Below are 23,458 nucleotides of genomic sequence, written 5' to 3'. Positions count from 1 at the left end.
GCTGTTGAAGCATTTCAATCACAATTTCAACAATGGATTTTTTTTTTCCAAAGAAGAGAGAAAAAATATTCTATAAATTATACTGAGATTTGGTAATGGTTTCTTTCAACCAATTACTCTTTTTTTATACTTAGATCTTCGTCTTTGAGCAACCTCCTCTGCCTCTAAGGACCAGCCTCCTCTGCTGGAAAGTCAATCCTCATTAAGGACAACTCAATAACAGCTCACTCTTGATAAAAAAGTTAGGTTCACTCAGAGCAAGGAAAAACAGCTTTTAAATCCTGTGCTCCTTAAACCTGGAATGAACTTCTAAAGATTTTAGAATTCAATCGTATTATTTACACAGGACATTTTAAACACTTGGTTTTGACTGTCTTTGCTTTCCATTTCAAACTACTGTTTTAGTTTGTTACTGATGTATGCATTTTTTGCATTTGTTTTCTGTGTGTTCTCTGAGACTTACATAAGGCAGAGGGAGGGACAGAGGGCATCTTACAAACATCTGAGAAACCAGTGTACGTCATTGTCAGAATTAAAAGAAAGGCTTAAAATGTACATATGTGTGCTGACAAAGTTAAAATCATTTGATCTAGATGGTTTCTAGTGGTTGGTAGCTTTTCTCAGTGGTTGCTGGGGCATTATTGGTTGTTGCTAGGTGGTTGCTAGGGTGCGCAGCGTGGTTACTACCAAATGGATAACATATTTTTCCTCTGCATATGAGTGCACTGTATCACATGTGTTTGTAGTGGGGGAACTGTGGGGTAAGTAACAGGACAAAAAAACAAAGGAGGATAAAGAATGACAAGTATGAGACAGCACATTGTTGGAATCTGCTAAATCAGCATGTCTCTGGAAACATATCTGACAAGAGCAAAGGGAATTAAGACGAAACCAAGATAGCTAGAAGACAAAAATCTGCCAGCAGTGCAATCGAAGGACACAGTGGGGAGAAAATTCAGAGAGCCCCAACTTCTACGCTGCTCACTGTCTTCTTCACAACAATGGTGTGAAATCTTAAAGGTGCCGATTAAAGCCTTTCTTCTTTCATGAGAAACACAGCAATATCGCCAACATGTTTGTGTTTGCATTGTAACTCTTGGAGCTGTTTCATTTTTGAAGTCACTCCATGATAATTACCTCAGTCGATCCTCTGCTTAATTATTAACTGCTGGCACTTTCTTTGAAGCATAAAAGCATGATTATATGTTTGAGGCTTGATTTAATGCTATGTGTCTTCTACAGTCTTTAAGCAGCAGCTTCTCTTGCAATCAGGGCACATAGGGGAATTACATGGAAATTTAACAAACCTAGCCTACAGCGTGCCGAGAACTGACGGCTTTTCTCCAAGAACAACTTGAATATTTTCTGGTAATGATCATTTATATTTTGCGACAAAACACATAAACAGAATACAACAGAGATTTCCACAGGCACTGATGTTTAAATGATTAGCCTCCTCCCTTTTTCTGACAAGTCCTGAACATGGACCTCATTTCACATGATAGTACTGCGTCTTATCAGTTGCAAAATCAACGCATTTAAACTTGACAGCCTTATCCCAACAGACAGAAAACACATATTTCATCTCAGAACATGTGCTAAGTGACTGCTGAAGGACTTGCCAACAGTCTCAACTAGACTGTCAGCAAAAAAATACATAAAAAAGATAATAATAATAATGTGAAATGAGATAAAATCAGTATGTGTTCATATCTGTCCCATAAAACACGCTTGATAAGAGCGAGCTTTGGAGGAAAACATCTGGATGCTCTAATTCCTGATATTGCATGGGAGTAACTGTTTTAGCCACATAATTCTCTGTCTGTTGCGCAAGTTTGAAGGCTGAACAAAACTGCCTGTTGAAAACTGCCTTTTGGTATCCTGTCCTGAAGTGTGCTGTTAACACAATTTAAACAGCGAATGATTCACTGCCCAGCCTGCCAAAGGACTGACACATTGAGGTTGACCCTACTTGATCCCCTGTCCCACCCAGTACACAGCCTGCATCCCAACTGAGCTGCTGGGTTGTATCATGTGGACTCAAGGAGAGGAAGAGGAAAATATTGCTGGCAACATGCGCACTAAAGGCCATGGTGTATTTGGGACAGCACAACCACATGTGCGTCCACTAACACATAGCCTATGTGTACACTGATCATTTGAACACAAACATCAAAATGAACAAATTCAACATGTTTTCTGGGTACAATGTGGGCCTTGTTTCAAAATGAGAATTATTTATCAAATGTATCCCAATTGGAGCATGCGGCAGTGCAGATGGGGTGAATCAAATAAGATTTTGTGGGCTGCATAAACAGAGATCTGGCGTTGCTTCACTGAGATTGTAGAAAAACAGGAGAGAGGAGAAAATGTTTCTCAGTGTACTTGCCTGATAATCTCCCAACAGATACATATATATATAAATCGATTAGGAAAGCCTTGAAATCAAATAAAGAATTTAAGAAATCTAACTAGAAGGCACTACTTCAACCCCCCCCCCCCCCCTTTGAAGAAGAGAGGGAGCGTTGCTCAGAATCCAAATCCACTCAAAAATTGCATCAAATTGCTTAAACTCATCTTATCAGTGAAACACTTGATATCTAAAACTTCACATTTTATAAAGTGTTGAACTGGGCAAAAGCTGAGAGTCTTAATGCAATCACTGCTAATCCTTTAATCTTGAAAACTATAAACTTTATTACCCAGCCATGACCGTAACTCCTATAAGCCACCATTATTGACATTTGGGTCCTGTATCATTCTTGCATTCATTAAAAGGCTGCTGACTATTGTATTGCACATTTTTCCATTAGTGAAATGATGGGCATTGTGTTTATTCATTATTGTCATATACTGTATACTGTCCCTCCCTAGCAAAGCCTTCGGAAATACGTTTTTTGACACAATGGAGGACCAGTGGAATCATAAATCAGCATAAAATAGCTTCTTGTCTCAACTTCTGAAAATGTAAATGCAGCACATTAACGGTGCATCAGTGATTGATGGCAAGCATTGTATTTGACTTTAAGGTACACTCCTTGTTTTTGTTATAAAGTTAAATAAAAAATTAACAATAAGCTTGGGAGTAAATCCTTACGGTAAGTAAGCACTTGAGATGTGTGGCAAGTTATTGACAAGCAGGCAGGATACAGCAGCAAGCAGTCCAGAGTTGGTATCTAAAATGGCAGAAAATGGATTGAGGCTTTGTAGCATTTGATTTTAAAGTGTTTTGTGCCATACCCGATACTTTAGTGAGCTCCACTGAGCTCAATTTTTCCTCTGTGGAGATTTGTGTATCAATCTCAACCTTGAAACAGCAGGGCCAGGGCTCTCTTGTTTCTGGACATTCAGCCTCATTTTGGCTGTGACCTTCCCCTGTCCTCCCTGCAGCTGCTCCTGATGCCAGTGAGCGGACTCAGACAGGATGGACCCCCTGTTGGGAGCAGTCGCAGCTCTCTGCCAAGGGATCAACTTACATCCATCAGTGCTGCAAAGATAAGATGTGAAATTAAATATTTGATCTTGATTGTTTGCTTTCGAGAGGCAGGTCACAAATGAAGAAAAAAAAAAGCATCTCCTGGCTGTTTAGGACATTGAAACGAATAGTGTTAAGGCAGATGGCTACATTTGCAGTGCAGATGCAAAAGCATAGGCAAATGGCAGTGGTTCTCTGTAAAACACATCCAGACATCCTGTTCTGTCTCTTCGGTCTCGTCAGAATGGGACTGTGTGGTGGCCAAACACAGCTCGGCTCACACAGCTGCGGAGGCAGATATGGCCTAGAAAGTTTAACCACAAATCTTTGTGTTGAGGAAATCCCCCGGGTTTGCTTAACAAGGCAAGGGAAGAGTTTATTATCAGGGCGAGGACGTTTATTGTCAAAACATAATCAGATGACTTACTTTAAAACACAAATTTATACTGCAATCTGCTAATCAATCATTTCCATCCCTTTAAGGCAACTAACAGCACTGCTGTATCCTCAGATATGCAGTCCCAGATTTTTATGCACTATCTGTAATCTGTACCAGATTTCAACGGTAGCCATTTCCTGCATAATTGCATACTTATTGTGAGTACTTCTTGCAATTGCAGTACTTTAAAGGTTTTAGTGGTAAATGTTACTGTTATTGTCTAAACTCGGACCTCTTATTTTCATTCACAGCAAGATTACTGTTGATAAAAAGAAAATGTTCTCTTCAAGGGAAGCAATACAAGATAAGAGTGTAAAATTAGATCTTTACAAACATCAAAAAAAGCCATCATGCATAACACATGAAATCACCATCATCTCTATCACGGTGGGAAAAGGCGTCTAATAGGAATGAGACTTAACTAATAGCTGTTCAGTGTGTAATGAGTCGTTAAAACCCACTCTATGTCCACAATGCACAAGGATTAGATGTTGAGGAGGTAAGGAAACAGAAGATCCTTTCCTGGTCTTATGCCTCCCTCTTGTGGCCAGTTCAGGTAATTGTTTCATTGTCTTCTGAGTGCCCACGATCGTTAAGTAACCATTTGCTTTCAACTTCATGCTGATTCCTAAATTAACTCCTTGGGGAAAGGGTCAAGGGTCAAGTTAGATTGTTACCTGGCATCACAAAACATGGCTCCCTGTAGGAGTTCAACATGCACCCTACTGACTTTTACATTAATTTATGATGTACATCAAATCTATGATGTAGGTAATTACATAATGCTAGAAATGGGAAAAGTTATGGAAACAATAAATCCTGTAGAAATGAGTTCTGTTTAGTTTTCATTGAATTTAAATGTATCAGATAGATTTGTTTTATTTATATTTGTTTTATCTCCATTAAACTTATCACAGTCAGTTTATTCGGTGGCGACTACAAAAAGCAAGTGTAATAATTTCTCATTAAATTACAAAGTAATGCAAATTTACAAATAATATACAGAATATCCCTGTATATAATACTGCTTAAGCATTATTCCTGCATCTCAAACACAAAAAGTAGGGGTGTACATAAGCAGAAGTTCATGAAATTCTAGCTACACTAAATATAGTGTAATAACCCACATTCAAAACATAATTGGAGCCTGTAACAAAACTGAAAGTTAACAAGGTTTTACATTCAACATTAAAAACACATTCATGGCTTCCAATTAAGCATTAATATCATTCAAGTCTAATTATGACATTCAAGTCTAAATACAAGTTTTTGAGCTGCAATATCTATGTATTCAATGACCACAAAAAATAAAGTACAACATTACAAAAAGAAAACATTTCATATCGCATATAGTTTATATACACAACAAAATTAATTTATATACAGTTAAACAGCACTGCAACATAGCAACACACCTAAGAAACAGTGTAAAGTTCCATCAGTCTATATATGAGAAACGCTAACTAGGACCGCAAATACAGATGGACGGTAGCATTTAATCAACTGACGATGTGACAGCAGAATGACTCTTAAAGCCATCAGTATAGTTCAACATAGTCAAAGGGTGCATCACACCAAGGTTTCAGGCAAGGCGTCTGCATTGTCTTTTGACAGTATCTGCCATATATGCCACCTCTCCTTCTGGCAGTTCGATGTACCGGGGCCTTTCTCTTGTCCAGGCCCAGAGGCATCTGCAGTATCTACAGTCCGGGGGGCAGAGCTTTGCTGAGGCTGCTGTGGGGTTTGGGGGTCGAGCTGATACGTGAAGAGGGAGGGTGTGGAGTGAGAAATGTGGGTCTCCCTCAGCTGTCCAGAGTATTGAAGGGGAGACAAACTATTCGTCCTGACCTTAAGTAATGGACATGCAGGGTGTCCCGTCCTTTCTGCTAAGTTGTCCGAGCTGAGGGCTCCTGATTGGCCACTCAATCCCTGATGTAATGATGATTGCGCTCGTCTCTGTCCTCTCTGGTCATGAGGACCACTGCTGCTGCGAGTCACTGGGAGGTGTGGCCTAATTTCCAGCACGCCCAATGAGGTTTGTGTTGGTCTGACGGGCAGCTTGTTGTTACCTTGGCGACTGCTCAGCCCCTCTGATGATCCATACGACTCACATTCCGACACGTCTCCAAGGGAGCCTGGGAGAAACCATTCATTAACATCCAGCATTCATTGCATATCTCAAGACCATCTGCAGCAACATGTACAGAGGACTCTATTACCAGTGATATGATGGCCAGTAAAATCCTTGCAGAACAGTTCATGCCAGGTGTCCCAGAAATGATCATCTGAGGCCTCTAACAAGAACAAAGGCGTCAAGAGGATTACTTACTTACTCTAACCATATTCTAAGATAAATGATTACTACTACCACTATTACCACTGTACAACTAGTATTTAACAAAGATAAAGTAGCATTTTAAAGAGTAAGCAGATTACAATTTAGCATTGTTATTGTTAGCATTCAAAAACAACAAGTCTCAGCCACAGAGGCACTGTTTTTTGAAAACAAAATAACAAAATAAGTTTATCTTTGTTTAAATGACATTACACCAAGTACAAGAGGCACTGCACTTTTTTCTCTTTAAGATGATTATTGACAGTTAGCTTAGCTTAGCATAAAGACTGGACAGAGCCAAGCTAAGCTAACTGGCTCCAGCTACACACTTACAGATACTATCAGATGTGAAAGTGATATCAATCATCTAAGCGTCAGCAAGAAAGCAAATACCAAAATGTCAAATTATTCCTTTAAATTATACTTTATAACACTAAAGTATATGTTGTAATGAATTTTGTTCACCTTTGTCCATAGAAAGTGTAGGAGAGGTGCTGCCAGATCCGTCTTTAGAATGGCCACTGAGTTTGTAATGGCCACAAAGTCTGGGGACTTCAGAGAGTGGACTGCTGTCTTCTGGGTATTTAGACAGCAGTTGATCTGACAGGACAGGGGAGTTGTTGTCATAGGGAGACACCTCTCCACTAGATGCTTTGATGGAGTCATTGGATAAGCGCCTCTCAGTCCGAGAGAAGGGCTCTTCTGCTCTAAGGAGGCCTGGCTCTCTGAAGAGACAAAAGCACAATAAATACCATGAAGACAATGATCATTTTGATCATTTGAAGGCTTAAACAAAAGGGACAGCACACACGCACAGAGTGAGACAAAAGGCGGAAACTCACGAGTACTGAGAGGCCTTCCTCCGCAGTAAGTAGTCCACAACATCAGGATCTGTTTCTAGCAAACTCATCAGCACCTCATTCTGCAGGTCAGCAGGAACCTGCGAGAATGAAAACTCTGTTTCACTGAAGCTCATAGAAAGGATAACAACTGTACACCTGTATGCTTTGCTACCTTAATTTCACTGTGCCTTAATTAATCACACTCTAACTGAACCAAACAATGACAGTGAAATATACACACGTCTATTTTAACTAGTTAATGTCTCTGTTCTGCATACAAAAAACTGCATTATCACCAGAGCGTCTTTTTTCAAAACGTTTACCACATTCGATAGATTGCTCTTTAACACCCACAATTTTAAGTTGCCAGTATTTACATAGCGTCTATGATGCAATGTGCAGCAGAGACAACATGTTGTGTTGTAGGCAAAAATAATTAACAGCAGTTTAGAATAGAAGAACTAATGACGCAGAGCAAATGTCTGATGGGCTTGTTTTTGCCCTCTGGCTTCCTTAACAGATCATTTTCAGACACTCCAATTAAATGCATCTGCACTTAAGTTTCTGGTGAAAAGCAGAAAACATAACGTAGATGAGGATCTTGGCCTTGCTGCCCCATCATTGATGCTGGAATGACACTTATTAATCTCTCCAGTGAGGCTTCTCATTTGGTTCAGGAGAGAAAAACAAATTGCATGAATTTCTGTGTTTTACTGGGATACTACTTTGTTTTATAACTGACTGTAAAAGCTTAGTCCTTCTCAAAACCTATAAAGCTAATGTTTTCATTTTATTAGGTGGTTCCGCTCTATTAAACTTAAGAATTCCCCACAAACAGTTTTTTGCCAACAGAAAACCTGACTAAGACTTTGAGATTGTTTGATTAAACCCAGGGCTGTCTTTAAAAGATTTTAGGTTTGCAGTAAAGATGGCTTACCATAAATAGTGTATCATAGGCATCAATCATCCTTTGCACCACGCCGATGATGGCCGTGCTCTCCTCTGCACGGGCAAAACTCTGCACTGCAAACTCTTTGTCTGAGTTTTTTGTCTTGTGTAAGAGGTTGGGCCCAAAGACGGTAGCTAAATTGAGTGATGTCATCTTGTTTCCTTTCTAAACAAAACAGAAGACAGAATGTATTCGTCTGGACAGTCTACTGAACATGCACATTTGTATACACACTTTCACGGGATATTTTGATATGATGGATGACAGTTCTTCAGCTACAGTAATGTAAGCATTCCAGCAACCCTTCTACATGGCAAGATTTCTTAAAATTTTATTTCTAACCAATAATCTTCAGGTTCAAACAAAATCTTATTCAGCTTTGCTAGTAAACCTCTCACTCTACTGCCAAATGATGATCTGTGATTACCCAAATTTGACCCCTGCAGTTACAAGAAATGTTTTCTAGACTGCAATGATTTATATGGAAGTGAACAATCAAGCTAAATTACCCTTGATTTTCTTTTCATGTCCTCAGACACAGGAATGAATACACGCACAGAGTAATTATCGTATTAAGAGTCTGACTCTTTTGCTGCAGACAGACCCTCCTTGGCACCCAGGAAATGTTGGGAATGTGCACCTAACACAGCCCTGCCACCATCAATAAGGCTGGCTCTCCCTTCTTTTGTTCAAAGAGACCAAGTGGACCTCTAGTTCACTGTTACAGTATGTACTGTATGTTCTAGGACAGAGGCCAAGAATAAACTGGGTTTATATCCGTGGGAAGCGATTCATCTCCATTGTGACGATTCGTGGTCAAAAAGTAAGATTAATAAAAGAAAAAGATGATCATTACAACAAAAGGGACTTTGGGCCCATGTTAAACAGCAAAGACTATGGCAATTGTGCAGCAGGGTGGTTAGTGGAGGTTCTGCATCATTTAATCAAGACACTCACAATGGGTCATCATGCATAATGCGCTGCGCTTTGGCACAGCACTTTCTTCAAATTAGAGGCTGCAGATGTGACATCTACACAACGACATCTGGCTTACTGCCTTCCGATGGCCGTTGGGATTCATCAAAATCACATTAAGGCTGTAAACAGTTTATTTACGTAATGCAGCATTATTCTGCGATAGCTGCTCATTTCTTTAACAATTTTTTTGTACTTGCTGATGGAATCAACAAGTGTCAACAAGTGTGACACACTGCCAACAGAGCTGGTCCACACACATTTAATCCCAATGCAATGTCAAAGGCTCAAATACTAACTAAAATATCAACACCTTGTCTTGTGCTACCTCATGTGTATGCAAATCTCATCTTGTCACAGGTCACAAAAATAGCAGGTGCTTTTTACGCTGCCATAAAAACAGGGAATAGTTTCTTTACCTGCTGTCCCTCATTGTCCAGGCTGTCTTCGGCATGTGCAGCCACTGTGGACAACAAGCAGAGGAGGCGCTGCAGCGTGTCGCTGTTACAGGGAGGAAGCAAAAATATCAGGAGCTGGATGGCGCTCTCTTGGTCTGAATATTCCAGCACTGCAGAAAAAAGGCCACCACATTGACAGCAATTTAAAAGAAAATCAACACCACACAACTGAAAACTTTACAGAAGAATGGTGACATGTATTTTTTGCTTGTGTGTGCTCCTCACACATTGTGTTGATGAAGGCCATGTAGAGTTCTCTTGTTAGCAGTGGGTCAGGCATGTCTCTGAGGAACTCTTTTAGCAGCGCAGCTACATCATGGACACTGTGCTCCTCGTCCAACTGTACCTCCCATCCCTGGTCAAACTCCCTGCGAAGCTGGATGAGATATTGTGACAATTACTACAGCAAAAATGTTGCTCGTAGGTGATACAGTTTATTAAAGTGCAGAGGTGTGTTAAAGCTAACCAGCTGAAACTGTACCTGTCGTACTCTCTTCTTGGAACTCCCAACACGGAAAATTCCAACCGTTTGGAGGCCTACGCAAAGATGAAAGTGCTCTCTTAGTGTCTAATATTCAAATTGTATGATTCACAAGGTTATGACGAAACATCCATTTTTTACTGAATCATAAGTTTCCACAGAGATATGCTGGACATTTCTATCTATATATTTGATAATGTGTACCGTATTTTTCCAGGTGCTGGCAGCAGAGGTCCACTACCCTGGGAACCTGTCTGTAAATAGGGTTAAGGCTGAGCTTTTTGTCATGGCGCTTCTTCCTGTTGCCAGCTGCCTCTACTGGCAGAGACAGCTGGAGGGCCTCCAAGAGCCGAGACTGGTTATCATCAAGGTCAGTGATGCAATCCACAGATACTCCACCCTGCCGAGCAAATGGGTGACAACAAATACAGTCAGTGTTGTGAGTGATAAAACGTGGTGTAGTCATTTAATGGCTGCATTATTCACCCGCTGAGTGAATACCCAAAAAAGGTCACAAATTCCCAGAGAAATCTAGTGTCGAAGTGTAAGACAGATTTCCTGTTGCTCTTTAACAGTGTGTCAGGTTTTATCGACAAAAAGAAAAAGCCTACCCTCCTGCGTGTCCGTGGGGCTGGGTCTGGTGTGCTGGGCAGAGGTGATTCATTAGGGGTCTCAGAAGTGGAGCTAAGGGACGAGTTGCTGCTGGAGAGCTCCTTGTTGGCCCTTTTGAAGCTGGAGGTGAGGTGAAGGAAGGATAGCATCAATTCAGTGGGGTCACTGTGCTCCCCCCGCGGGGGGTCGTGGCGCTGCTTGTGTGTGTGGTCGTTGGATATGACCTGCGACAGCGGTATGCCAAACGCCTGGGGCATCGTCTCTGTGTGAGGGGGAAGGGCAAGACAGGGAGACTTAAAGTTCATCTTGTTGGCTCCAAGTCAACTGGGAAATTAATTACTCTTCAGATGTGTCAGTCATGTCAGCACTTTGAATATTTTAACATTTTGATCTTGTATTTTTTTTTTTGCACAAAGTGTCTAAAACTGTGTTGGGTTTGCATTCATTCTTGATATTAAAACTTGAACTTTGAAATAAACGCTGCTGAAAATAAATATGGGAAGAGAAATGCCAAGAACAGTGTACTGCAGTGCACACTCAATATTCAGAGTCAAGGAGCACATAGTTTCTGAAGTGCCTTTGTAAACAAAAGGGGGAAAGAGGAAAGAGGGGGCTGGCCATGCCGAAGGATAGGCTGCAATGAATGAGCCACCACTTAAGATTGTTTTTGTTATTTCCCTCGACTGCCTGTCTGACAGAGAACATCACTTTCCTGCTAAATTGTTGCAGCGGGTGCGGCAGTTGAAGATCACAGCTCCCTCTGAGACTTCTTTACTGTACTGTAGATTCTGATCACTGTATAAACAGCTGAGAATGTCTGCTTCGGCGAGTCTATACAGCTTCAGCCAAAAGGATCAGACTGTCTTTTCAAGTGTCTGACTAGACTAGAAACTAGAGGGAAATAAAAGTCTGACAGGACTCAGTGATTTGGAAAAACTAACAATAATACCACTGAGTGAGTTTGGAGTATGTCCAGTACATCCCACGTTACCTTTGTCTTTACTCTTCTCTTTAGATAATGAATCCAGCTTCCGCCTAAGTGACTTCTTCTGCTTGCGGCCATCTGAAAAGAGGCAGAGGTGTCACGGTTAAATAAAGAAACCTAGTTAACATGCGCCTGCTCTTGCTTGCTCCACTTGATATTCTTAGGCTCATTTCCTCAATGGTTACACAATTCAAAGGGAGCAAACAAACGCAGCCAAACTGTTCATAAAGAGTCAAGACAAAAATGTGGAGTTTGAATCTTAATTCATAACCCCTATACAGGTGTACAACTGCCTTTTGACAACACACATTTCAAACATTATTTTCTTTTGTTCACATCTACCACAAATGGCAGTCTCAAAGTATAGAATGGGAGTAGACTAAGGTTACAAAAGACTACAAAACCACAATAAGAAACGATTAAACAGCCCATTAAAGTATGTTTAAGGTGGACAATCTCACACCATGATATCAACTAAGCAGCCAGCATTTACTGCAATGAATCATGAGCACTACAACTTTACACAAAAAGGGAAAGAATTCTATGCATGTACAATAAAATATAAGAAACAGAAAGAGAAACACTTTCTGCCACTTTGCTGGTCTGCATATGTGTTCAGAATACATGCTGTGACAAGCTTTTGCTCGGGACAAAATAGCAACTTGGTGAATAACGAAGAGGACTGTTAGTGTGTGTGCGAGTGTACGTGTTTTAATACATTTAGGGATGGTGATGTGGCAGCCCAGGTCGCGATCCCGCAGCAGTCGCCTGAAGGCCACGTCCTGTAGACGAATCCTCTCCAATTCTGAGAGGCTTTGCAGAGGAACGGGCTTCAAGCCAACGCTACGTCCTGACTCGCTGTTCCAGGTGAAGTCACCCTGAGGACACACACAAACACACACACACACACACACACACACACACACACACACACACACACACACACACAGGTATCCACACAACACATTAGATGCATCTATCATTGCTGTCACTTTCAAAGTTCATGACCAATCACACCCTCTACAGACCCTCAGTTTGCATGAACTGACAGACACCTTTGCTTCACTTGAGAGCTGACAACCATGACAACATTAATCATCTGCTGTTTCACATGACAGAAACTGACAGCTAACACTGTGAAGACTGGTTGTTTTCAGAGATGTCTAAATGGTACTGATGTTAGCATGCAACATCTGTGCAGTACTTTTTATGCAATCTAACACAAATGTGTTTTTCTGATTGCAGAAGTGAGAATTGAGTTGTTGATATTAGTAATACTGCCTGGCAGGACTTCTGTGCCCCAGTGAGGGAATTATTTTAAGTAATTTGCAAAACAAAAAGATGAATCAGTTTTCTTACCAGAGAAAGCAGCAAGACTACTGATTATATAGATCCTATTTTACAAGTAGCAAAATATGTTTGTATATAAAAATAATGTAAACACACTTTAACATAAGCTCTTAAATGAGAAATACCTCAGCTTCATCTATATAAATCAAAAACACTCCATAAAACATTGCTAACATTGCTACAGAGGAGTTGTTCTGAAGGTTTAGTCCTGTACTTATGACGGAGCAAATAATCTGATCTGAAATCCTCAACCTTTGAGCATCTCCATGCTGGAGATTACAGTGCTTTGAGCCAGTACAGTCAAGCCAATCATATGAGCCATGTTCCAAAGAGGCTTAGTAACTCGTTATCAGGAAAAGGCTTACACTAAAGTGGCTCACTCCCATTAAATGAGAATTAGGATTGTGCTACAGTAGCATACTATTTTCTAGTACATATTCAGTGTGACAAAAAGCAGTATGAATATGTACAGAGAATGTGATATGACAAGCAAATTTTCTTTGGCCATATGTTTACTGAACAAAGGCAGTGGTCACTAGCCTGTACCCAGTTTTTTGGGAACCAAGTGGGAAATAATCAGCAATAAGTCGGCAAATCCTGTCCACTATCAGTGCTGGTAGCAAGAGAATAATGCCTGAACTGCACAAAAACATGATTTAGAGGCAGACACTATACGTTATGAGCAAGAAAATAAGTTGAATGACAAATATTCTCTTGTATGATCGATTAATCATATAAATGGCATATGAAATGTCAGAAAACACACAATTTCCCAAAGTCCAAGAAGATATCCTCACACAGCTTGTTTTATCTGACCAAAATGAAAGATTTACTGTTATATACCGTAAGACAACATAAGGCAGGAAATCCCCACAATTTAAAAGCTGGAACAAAGTGACATTTTTGTATGACATACAACAAATAATCGCTACTAATATCCTCCCAGCTGAAGACCTGGGGCCTGTACCACAAAGCGAGATCAGTGGGTTAGCCAGCCATCTTTGGATTTAAATCAGGTTTTCCTATATCACGAAGCTGGCTCACTTTTATAAAATAAAAACTATACCCTCTGTTGTACTTTGTTAGAAAAATAATCCACTCATTCTTAATTAGTTTCCATGATTATAAATGCAACATCTAAGTCAGACAGGCCTTATCAGGCATCTCCTCTCCTCTCTGCTTCGGCAATCTTACATTACTTTTGACTTTTTTTATGTGCGTCACATAGTCATAATTCTTGCTTATTTATAGCCTTACTTTTAATATTTGGAAATTATTTCTGTTTCTGGGAGGGAGGGCACACACAACTGTTACCCCTTTATGTATTTTTTATTTTTTATTTTGCCTTAGTTAGGTCGACATCATTTAAGCATGGCAACAGATGATCGGGGACACAAAAGTGCAACATCAAAATAAAGTCAAGTTTGCTGTAATCTAACCATTTTGTTCAGACATTCCTCTTGTGTGACTCTATGGGAGTGGAAACTTTCTCCCTATCTGATGTGAGGGTCAGCTGGGTTCCCACAGTTTCTCTCCGTCAGTGCAGTGATGTCCTCAAATCCAAGAAAACTACTTTGCTCGTGGAATTCCAAGTATTGTGTGTAGCTTTTTGATGCAATAGCCCTTTAGCTATTCCATAATGATAGGTTTGAGTGTATCATGTCCAGACATGATGTCTTGAGTGCACAATCACTTGGGTACGAAGTCACGTATCCATTATTTCTTCTTATGACAGTATAATTGTCAGAAGATGGATAAGAGAATAAAAAAATGCATACATATATTTCTATATAATAATTAATTAAATAATTAATAAACTTGTGGATGGCTTCCTCTAACATAACACCCTAATATTTTCTTATGTGTCACAATGGAAACAAGTCAGACTCAAACAGCTGCTCCCAGTTGTTACAGAAGCAGTCATTGTTAAAGCTGGATGAAGTTACTGTTTCTTATCACACTAACCTCATGACTGCAACGGTCTATAATCTTAAAATGAAAATACTAGATTTTTCCAGGCTGTTTCTCTACAACATCATGAGCCATTTGACTTTACACAAAGAAGCCTAGCAGTGCTTTAAGCCTTTTTGGTGTTGTTGTTTGTCTTGTGACATTTGAACAACACAAAAAAATGTTATCAATATAAATGATCAATCAATTCAAGGATTAGACTTTAGAAATGTTCCTTTTTTATTTTCATTCACGTATTTATATACTGTTACAACAAATCCAGCAGCAAAGAAAGCATACCTATTAAAAAGTATCAACTGATAATGTATCTCAACCCTCTCCTGTTTCAGTGAAGACACAGTAAAGTGCACTCTTTTTGGCTGTCCAGTACCTAACTTTAATTCAAAGCCTTGTTGAAACACAAAGCTTTTGTTAGCGCTCCCTGGAATACAATAAGAGGAAACATGCAAGGTAGGTCATACAAAATAGCGAGACTGAAAGCTCAGATTACACCAATCAACCCCACTTGAACTAGATCCAGGGAGGTGATAAATATCCCTCAGTGCTCAGGAAGCCATTCAATGGGGCATTGTGGGAAGGGTTTTCCACAAGAGCTCCTACACTCCTTTAACACACTTTTTAAAGAGTTCTACAGTAAATTTGTTGCATTAGATGTTTAAAAACTAAACTCGATTACAGATTTTACTCTTGGTGTTGTAATTATTTTTTTACAAGTATGCCTGTAAGTGTTGACAAAACAAAAATAACATTGGACTGTCCATTAAAACGCGGAAACGACCAGCAGCAACACAAAAAGTTATTCAATTACTCACATCCTGTTATTATTAAAATAAATGAATACATGAATGAGCCCCACAGAGCACACAGACTGTGAAATACAACTGTAGATATCTAATATTATTTTCCTTTGCTTTCAAGGTAATGTCATACAACAATTAGCAAATCTCTATTATTAACAAAAGGTCCTTGGAGGGCTAGCTTAATAATAAACTACTAATGTTGACCAATTGGTGATGACACAGTGGGAAGAAGTGGAGATGCATGTGTGTGGATCTCAGTAGTGTAGTGTAGTGCTACCCTGATGAGCTGACCAGGGAGGTGGTTCAAATCAATTATCATTGAATAAAATAAAGATATTGAATTATAATCACACCACCACCAATGTACGGGGTTAAACGTTTGCTTCTTCCGCGGCTTTTGTTTCAATACTTTTCAAAGTCTGGCTAGCATAACGTACATGTCCTATGTTAATGTCATTGTGTTTTTGTCAACTTGTATTAATTGTTTCCTCCACTTTTGTGAACTATGTGTGATACGGGGACGCCTTCAGAAAGCCAGCAACTTCGTTATTCACACCGCCAAGTTACTGAGACAAAACAACAACAGCTAGCTACTCACAAGACAGATGATGCTTCGCTCGAGAAGGGGTTCCCCCATTACAAACACTCCGGTCACGAGTCCCCCCCCTCAAACGTGAAGACCACCACTCACTGCCAAATAAACCGACGCCATTTGACTCCAGCCGACGCGCCCCACATTAAGTCCACATGCCAGCAGATTAAGCCCGGATCCAGCAGGTCTCACACAACGTGCAGTTAAAAGTGGAACAAGTTCAGCGACTGATTTACATCACGGTGAGAGACAAAGTCCCTATGAGCAACTTGACCACTGATAAATGGATTGGGAGGGTTTGACGGTAGGGGTCAGTGCTCTCAGCGTCGGGTCAGTGAGTTAGCAGAAGGAACACATGAGGAAGAGGAGGAAGGAAAGATGTCGTTACCTGTAACGTTAAGTGAAGTACCGTTAGCTACACACCACTTACACGCAGGGTTCAGTCGTGTATTTTTCGACAGGGAGTAGCACAGTGTGTTGGTAGAGCTGCAGGAATGATCTGATTAGTGTGTATAGTTAGCATTTTAAAGGGTCACTCCACCCAGTTTACTAAAAAACACATTTTTAGAACGGCGGGTCGCCTTAAATGCAATACCCATGAGCCTCAGCCACCGTTGCTATGGAGGCGCAGTAACGTTAGTGTAACAAACAAAAACAAACAAACTACTGGACTGGCTACCAGTGGCTTGTTGTCCATTAAGGGCGCCACCCCTCCTGCAATTCCAATTGTGAAATACACATTTTAATGAAAAATAGTTAATGTTATTGTGTGTTTGTGTGTATACATTTAAGTTGTTACTCTCAGATAAATCATACATTATAACAGAAACGTGCGATGACTAATAAAAGAGCGCTGCCGCCAGTCTTTGTGTGTTCGCCGAAGGGCGCACTTATCTCCATTTTTGAACCAACCTGGCAACACTGCCCAAGTAGCAAGAAGAAGTACTTAAACGGAGCGAAGGAGACCGACAGACAGACAGACAGACAGAACACATCATGTGGTTTGGTTTCTCTACGGCGGCTTGCTCACGCGAGCATAAATAAAGCTTTAGCTAGCCTGCTTGCTTTTCGTGGTTGTAAATTGTCTGTCTGTGTGTGTGTGTGTGTGTGTGTGTGTGTCAAACTCCGACACAGACAACATAGGACAGAAGCAGCGCGCCCATAAATGACACCCAAATGCGGTAGAGACTCTCAGCATAGTATTTTTACGTGACAGTATGGCAGATAGCATGCCAAGATTTAGTAGCCCCACCTAGTGGAAAAGTCACGCCACTGCTGGCTACTAATGTATTTGAGCTGCTGAGCGCAACGTTAGCGCTGCACACAATACAAACTTAAGCATAGTGATAGAGCGTTTCTTACCAAGATGAATCCCTTTTGGGGGCTTTGAACTTAGTTGACCTCTGCACACTAATCCTCACCTCCATTATTTTGGGATGGTGGCAGAAACCTTACTCACTTCAGTCAAAATATTTGTGTAAGTGTCTGTTGTTATATACTTTAATTCGAGCAGTACTTTCAGCACTGTTGTTGCTTTTTAACTTTTCCAGTTTTCTCAAAAGAAGCTGGATTTTATTTGAAATATATTTCCTTCATTTCCTTTTGTGAGATTCAAGTTTTCAGTTTCCTCCAAGCTCTTTCTCCTTAAGACCGTCTCTCCTCCATGTTGCTTGGAGGAATGCAGATTACATTCCATCTAAATACTCCAACAGCACAGTACTCTCAAACTTTTCTTTCTCTGCACCATCAAATTATTGCTTACTAGCATTTGAAATTAGAATGTACATTTAACGCTACATTTCATTTATCATGTGGAATAAACATTCAGAATCAACAAACCCCTGCATGGGTTAATATGATTCTGATGCCCAGAGAAACGCTGTCATCGTACATATAAATAATACATCACAATCTTTCCATCTACCACAGAACTATAAATTCAGCTTCCTCCAGTCTGACATAAAGGGAATGAGAATCAGATTAAAATGGCATTTGAAATATGCTGCCAAAAGCCAGTGCCTCTTTAGCACACAACAAAATATGATGTGGACATAACATGCTATATGTACCATGTTAAAACTGCTAGTATAAATAACAGCAACAATAACAGGATAGTCGTGTATATTTTATAAAACTTACAATTTAAGAATTTTGCTTGATACAAGATGAGTGGACACATCTTTGGGTACTACCTACTGTCTACCCTTAATCTTTGTCCCAGTGATAAATGTCCTCATTTGGTCTTTACATTGCAACAACAGAATGATGAATGGCTCCCTCTAAAGGCTTTGTAAGTTCTTGCAATTCACTAGTACCAAAGAGAAACCTGAGCGAGATATATTTTAAAGTTGTTTATGTGATCTGGTGGTTTGGAGTGACTTACAAAGTTATTTCTCCAAAGGGCTGTGCATTATACCAAATGAATGAAGATCACATCACACACTGCCTGGAGTCTTTTCAAAATCACCATCATCCACAGAGAAGATTTCGTGTGGACACTATTCCCAAATGTCTTTTTTTATTGAGCAGTTATATTTCACCTACATTTCACTTGTGCATTCAAAACTCATTGTCATGGTTCTTACAATTGTAGAATCATTAGGAAGTTAAATAAAGTAATAGGCACAGAGGTGATATCTAAATAGAATAATAAACAGACCGAATAAAGAAATATCTAAATACAAAAAATATACATAAAAAGTACTGAATTGGCCAGGATTCTCCCTCCCCATAATACCCCCTGTCCTTGTCTTGCCCCCCCCCCCCAGAGAATTACTGTACCTATATACCATTACTATGATAGAAAATTACATATACCATGATAGGAAATTTTGGCCTTATCAACCACCCCTATTCTGGGGAGATTTTAAATGGGAAATTATCCAGGTGTGCTAACACTTTTGGTCCAGTTGATTCTGTAACCTGAAAAGGTAAGGAGTTTGTCTGGCATGTGGACACTATTAAAACACAATGTAGGAAAAGAAAAAGACACTGAATGACAGCTAATACGTTTTTACATAAGGGATTTAACCGAAAGGCAATATTTTCAGAATATCCAGAAGCTACAGTCCAATAACAGCCCAAAATGAAATGCAGAACCAGTTTAAATGAATCCTAAACATGACTGTAACCAATGCTAGACACTTATGTGGATCAGAGAAGGGCTCCAACAGTCATATTAAACAGTAATTGACTTGCAGTGGGGCAGTCATGCCCCCTGTCATGATATTCAAAGGCATCCAAAACACACAAGATCAGTTCTATAGTGCACTATGCTGGGGGATGTATACAGGAGATCAGTGCAGATCAAATGTTTTGCAGGTTGCTGGGGAAATACCTTGAATTAACTTTAATGTACATTTTGTTAATGCTGCCTTAAAAGCCAGTTTGAAGCTTGCATGTATGTCCTCTCCAAACCAAAAGACTCCATAATGACCTAATCTCATAAAACCTTCACTGCTCCATGCTCTGTCTCCTCTCCCACAATCCAGTGTGTCCGTTGCATTTTGGGCCTAAAGCAATGTTCTCCACTAAACATATTGATCTCATTTGATGGCAAGTTGCACTGTTGAGTGTGACAAACTGAGGAGAACTGGGGAAGAGTAAAGACAGACAATTTGCCTATATAATTAAAGCCAAGACTATCAATTTAACTGGCACCTTAAAACACTAACTCTTTTTTACACCATATTACGCCAACACTTTCTGACTGGAGTGAAGACATATACTCTAGCTATTGAGGCTGGGAATACCCTTTACGAGAAGATGATCATATATTGTTAGTCAGTTATGTAACCACACAATGATAATGACCAACAACCACCTATGTTTACATTAAAACCACTGTTTATTTTCCCATTATCAGACACAAACTGGATGCTATGGTGCTGCAGTTTCAAGCCAGCAGGTTTACTTCCATGCCATGCAAACGGACATTCTCCTGTGGGAAGAAATATGTGCCTGAGGGACTGTAGCCAAGGATCAGGTCATGCTGCTCTACTGTGAGAAATAAGAGTTGAGGCTTTCTTCATGTAAACCAGATGTCTCTGCTTTCCATCTCAGCTCAGACTACTGAGACCCTGAGTGAGTACACCTCTTAATACAGCACAGGGGTATTCAACCTATGGAAAATACAAGGTCAATCAGAGCATAGATCAAAAGTGACACTCTGAAACTCCTTTTTATACATGTGAAAGGGTGTGTTTTTATGCCAGGATCATGCTACAATAAGTTAGTGCTTGGTGATCATTTGAATCGTATGCATCACAGACATACATCAGAGCATACACTAGGCTAACAACAGACCTTAATTAGACCAAACACATTGCAATAATGAATTTCCACTGATTGTAGACTCATCGTTAGCAAGCTGTGGCACCAGGTATGTATTGTTCAAAACCTATGGTTGCCTATGTGATTTACATTTGGCTAAGCACAATAAATATACACTGGATGGCATTCAAGAAACTAAATACAGTAACTTTTTTTTTTACAAGAGGCCTGGACAGTCTGAGTTACAAGACACATAGTTCATCTCATAAAAGGAGAGTCTTGTAGAGCTGGGGCTGTTGGGCGGAGGTGCAGCACTGTTTTGTCAGCCTGACTTCATTAATGTTGTTGCGACGGTATCTTAGATACTATTGTCCCTGAAAGACCTGCTGGTTGGATATTTGCGCAGCCAGAAAATGCGACTTTCATTATGGATTTGTAGTGAGGTTTGCATACAGTGAGGCACTTACTTGCTGTCAGTTTAAGCCGACAGCATGGTCACGTGAATCTACAGGAAGGATCTCACACCTCAGACCTCAGCTCAACTGGCAGGAGTTCTTCTCAGTGGCATATTGGAGCTCTAGGATACAGTAGTAGAGCTGTACTGTCTACAAACACCCCAAAAGGTGTTAGTAGTGGTAAAAATCATCAGGGATTAATGAGAATATCTAGAACAACCACATTTTCACAATGTGTCTGAGGTTGTTATCTGCAGTGGAGGTAACATTTTCCAACTGTAGTGCAGCTCTCTGAACATAATGGTGTAGGCAGCATGCAAGCACTCCCCAAAGTCATAAATCACATTAAATATCCTCTCTGACACAGAGCTGTCTCCAATATTAATAAGCTTCATTCAGATTCACTGTGATTACATTTCTAAGGGCTCTGGCTGAAGGATCTTGGTTCTTGTTGATGACTTTAAGAGAGAACAGATACCTGGTATTCATTACAAGCCTATTATAATGTCACGTCTGTAATACATTTCCATTATACTAAACAAACAGTGTTACCATGAGGACCAATTTAAGCACAACAGTACAGATTGGCTCAAATTATGAACATGTGACTATGCTTACTACCATAAATCTAAAATACATTCATCTCTAACAAAAGAAATGGCCGTTGTAATGGATTTTAAATGTGTGCTTATATATTTTCCCTCCTCATTCTGCTATGACATAGTGAGGCACCTCCTCACGAAGACGAACACCATGGATAGTAATCCTTTTTCATATGCCCAGGCCCTGATATGCAGTGATAACTCAGGTGATTTGTTATTTCAGTGATAGAAAGGCTACTATAACAGACAAGTCAGCACTTTTGTGTGTGCTGCTGCTTTACATGGTGTGGTGGTCATACAGTCATCTCTGAGACTACTAATGAATACAGTACATCTAGAAAATTGAATGTTTTTATTTTTTTTAAACGTGAAAGGGGACGTAAATGAAAACAGAATTAAAGAAAAAACTTTTCAGACTTTTGGGGTTTTAGGCTACGTGTTATTTACGAGTGTTGTTCCTGTTCTAAGTGCTATGCACAGATTCACAATGTTGTTGTTTGTACTATTGTCAGGCTGGAAGCTTTACTGCACAGGAAATGTTTAAATCGACACCCATCACAGCTTCTTTCACACTTTTTCCAGAACTCCACCTTAAAATTTTCATTAAGATGTAAGAGAATAAGCTTTATTTTAAGAGTCTAACCAAACACTTGCCATATGCGCCAGAGTTTTCCAGACACACCTCTTTCAGCAAGTTAACACAAGCAAAGGCTTTTGCTGACATCATTTCATCTGACGGAATGAGTTGAATCATTTGTGGTGTCCAGTGACGCAGCTACAAAACTACAGTGCATCAAGGGTTTACACATAAAGCTGGATTGTTTGTATTGTTAGTCAGAGACATTGACGATGTTGCAATAGTGGAGACTGGAAACGATTTCCTCAGGACTTCTTTCCCATTTCACAAAAGAAAACAGCAATTGCGTGTACGAAATGTACAGTAATGTTTCAAAATGTGCTCGTTTAAGATCAAAGTCAATAATCCTGTACTCGGCTACATCACCCTTTAGGGAATTCCAGCCACTTCCGGAATCTGGGTACAGTTATTGTCCAACGCTGAGCCGCGCTGAGGTCTCGCGCTTTAATTCTTAAATTAATTCGTAAGGTAACTTAGTGTTTGCAATAAGAAAATAAAACAGCAATTAATATATATATATATAAGTAATAATTCTGAATCAATTCGTGACGTGAGCCAAGTTTTTGGACACTTGTAACCCCCTCAGTTTATGAAAAATCGCATTTCCATCATCGTCATCGAAATCATTTAACACCAACAACGTCCACAACCGGATCTTATATAAATTGTGGGTGCTGCCTGACATTTGAGGCAATTTATTCTGACAACGACTTCTATCACCTGCACCGTGAAACTATCAGGTCACTGACCTTATACGACGTCTCCTCGGCGTCGGTACCATAATGTGGCATCAACGCCGTGTCCAAGCTCCTGGTCTGCCTCAGCCTCCGCTTGGAAATAGTTTTGGGGCTTAGCGAGCACGAGAAAACACTGCTTAACAATCCTTGAGCGGACATGTCTCCTTTAGCTGGTCAACGTGTGATTAAAGAAGTGTAAAAAAGGGTTCATTCATATCTCTGCCACAAGTCCAAACGGTACGAAGGAGCAGCGCCGTTTCGCAGCAGCAGCAGCAGCAGGTCCCCAGCGAGTCACCATGCTCAGGATTATGAAATACGCGCCTGGAGTCCCTGGTCACCCCCTCCACCTCCCACGCACTCTGACTCAGTACTTCCTCCTTCCATGATTTTAATAACTATTCAAAATAAAGACAAAATGTATGTTAATTTCGCCCGAAACACCAAAACAAACAATGAAGCATGCACTTAGCCACCAGGGGAAAAGTCATTTT

General features: G+C 40.1%; 1 protein-coding gene across 1 annotated transcript; it reads right to left on the bottom strand.

Annotated features, from left to right (window-relative positions):
- Positions 1 to 4,787: 4,787 nt before the first annotated feature.
- On the bottom strand, positions 4,788 to 23,175 carry LOC139292169 (rho GTPase-activating protein 6-like). Its single transcript, XM_070914373.1, has 13 exons — positions 22,980 to 23,175; positions 12,270 to 12,429; positions 11,558 to 11,629; positions 10,566 to 10,828; positions 10,159 to 10,354; positions 9,955 to 10,010; positions 9,699 to 9,849; positions 9,435 to 9,583; positions 8,029 to 8,205; positions 7,092 to 7,189; positions 6,715 to 6,974; positions 6,134 to 6,208; positions 4,788 to 6,049 (listed from the first exon to the last, which is right to left on the bottom strand). Exons 1-13 carry the CDS (start codon positions 23,124 to 23,126, stop codon positions 5,484 to 5,486), a joined length of 2,370 nt encoding a protein of 789 aa, XP_070770474.1. The 5' UTR covers positions 23,127 to 23,175; the 3' UTR covers positions 4,788 to 5,483.
- Between the last annotated feature and the right edge of the window lie 283 nt (positions 23,176 to 23,458).

This window comes from Enoplosus armatus, chromosome 11 (genome assembly GCF_043641665.1).
Source record: "Enoplosus armatus isolate fEnoArm2 chromosome 11, fEnoArm2.hap1, whole genome shotgun sequence".
In the NCBI taxonomy this organism is placed as follows: Eukaryota; Metazoa; Chordata; class Actinopteri; order Centrarchiformes; family Enoplosidae; genus Enoplosus; species Enoplosus armatus.
Note: the sequence above shows the minus strand (reverse complement) of the source record. Positions and strands in the feature narration are given on the sequence as shown.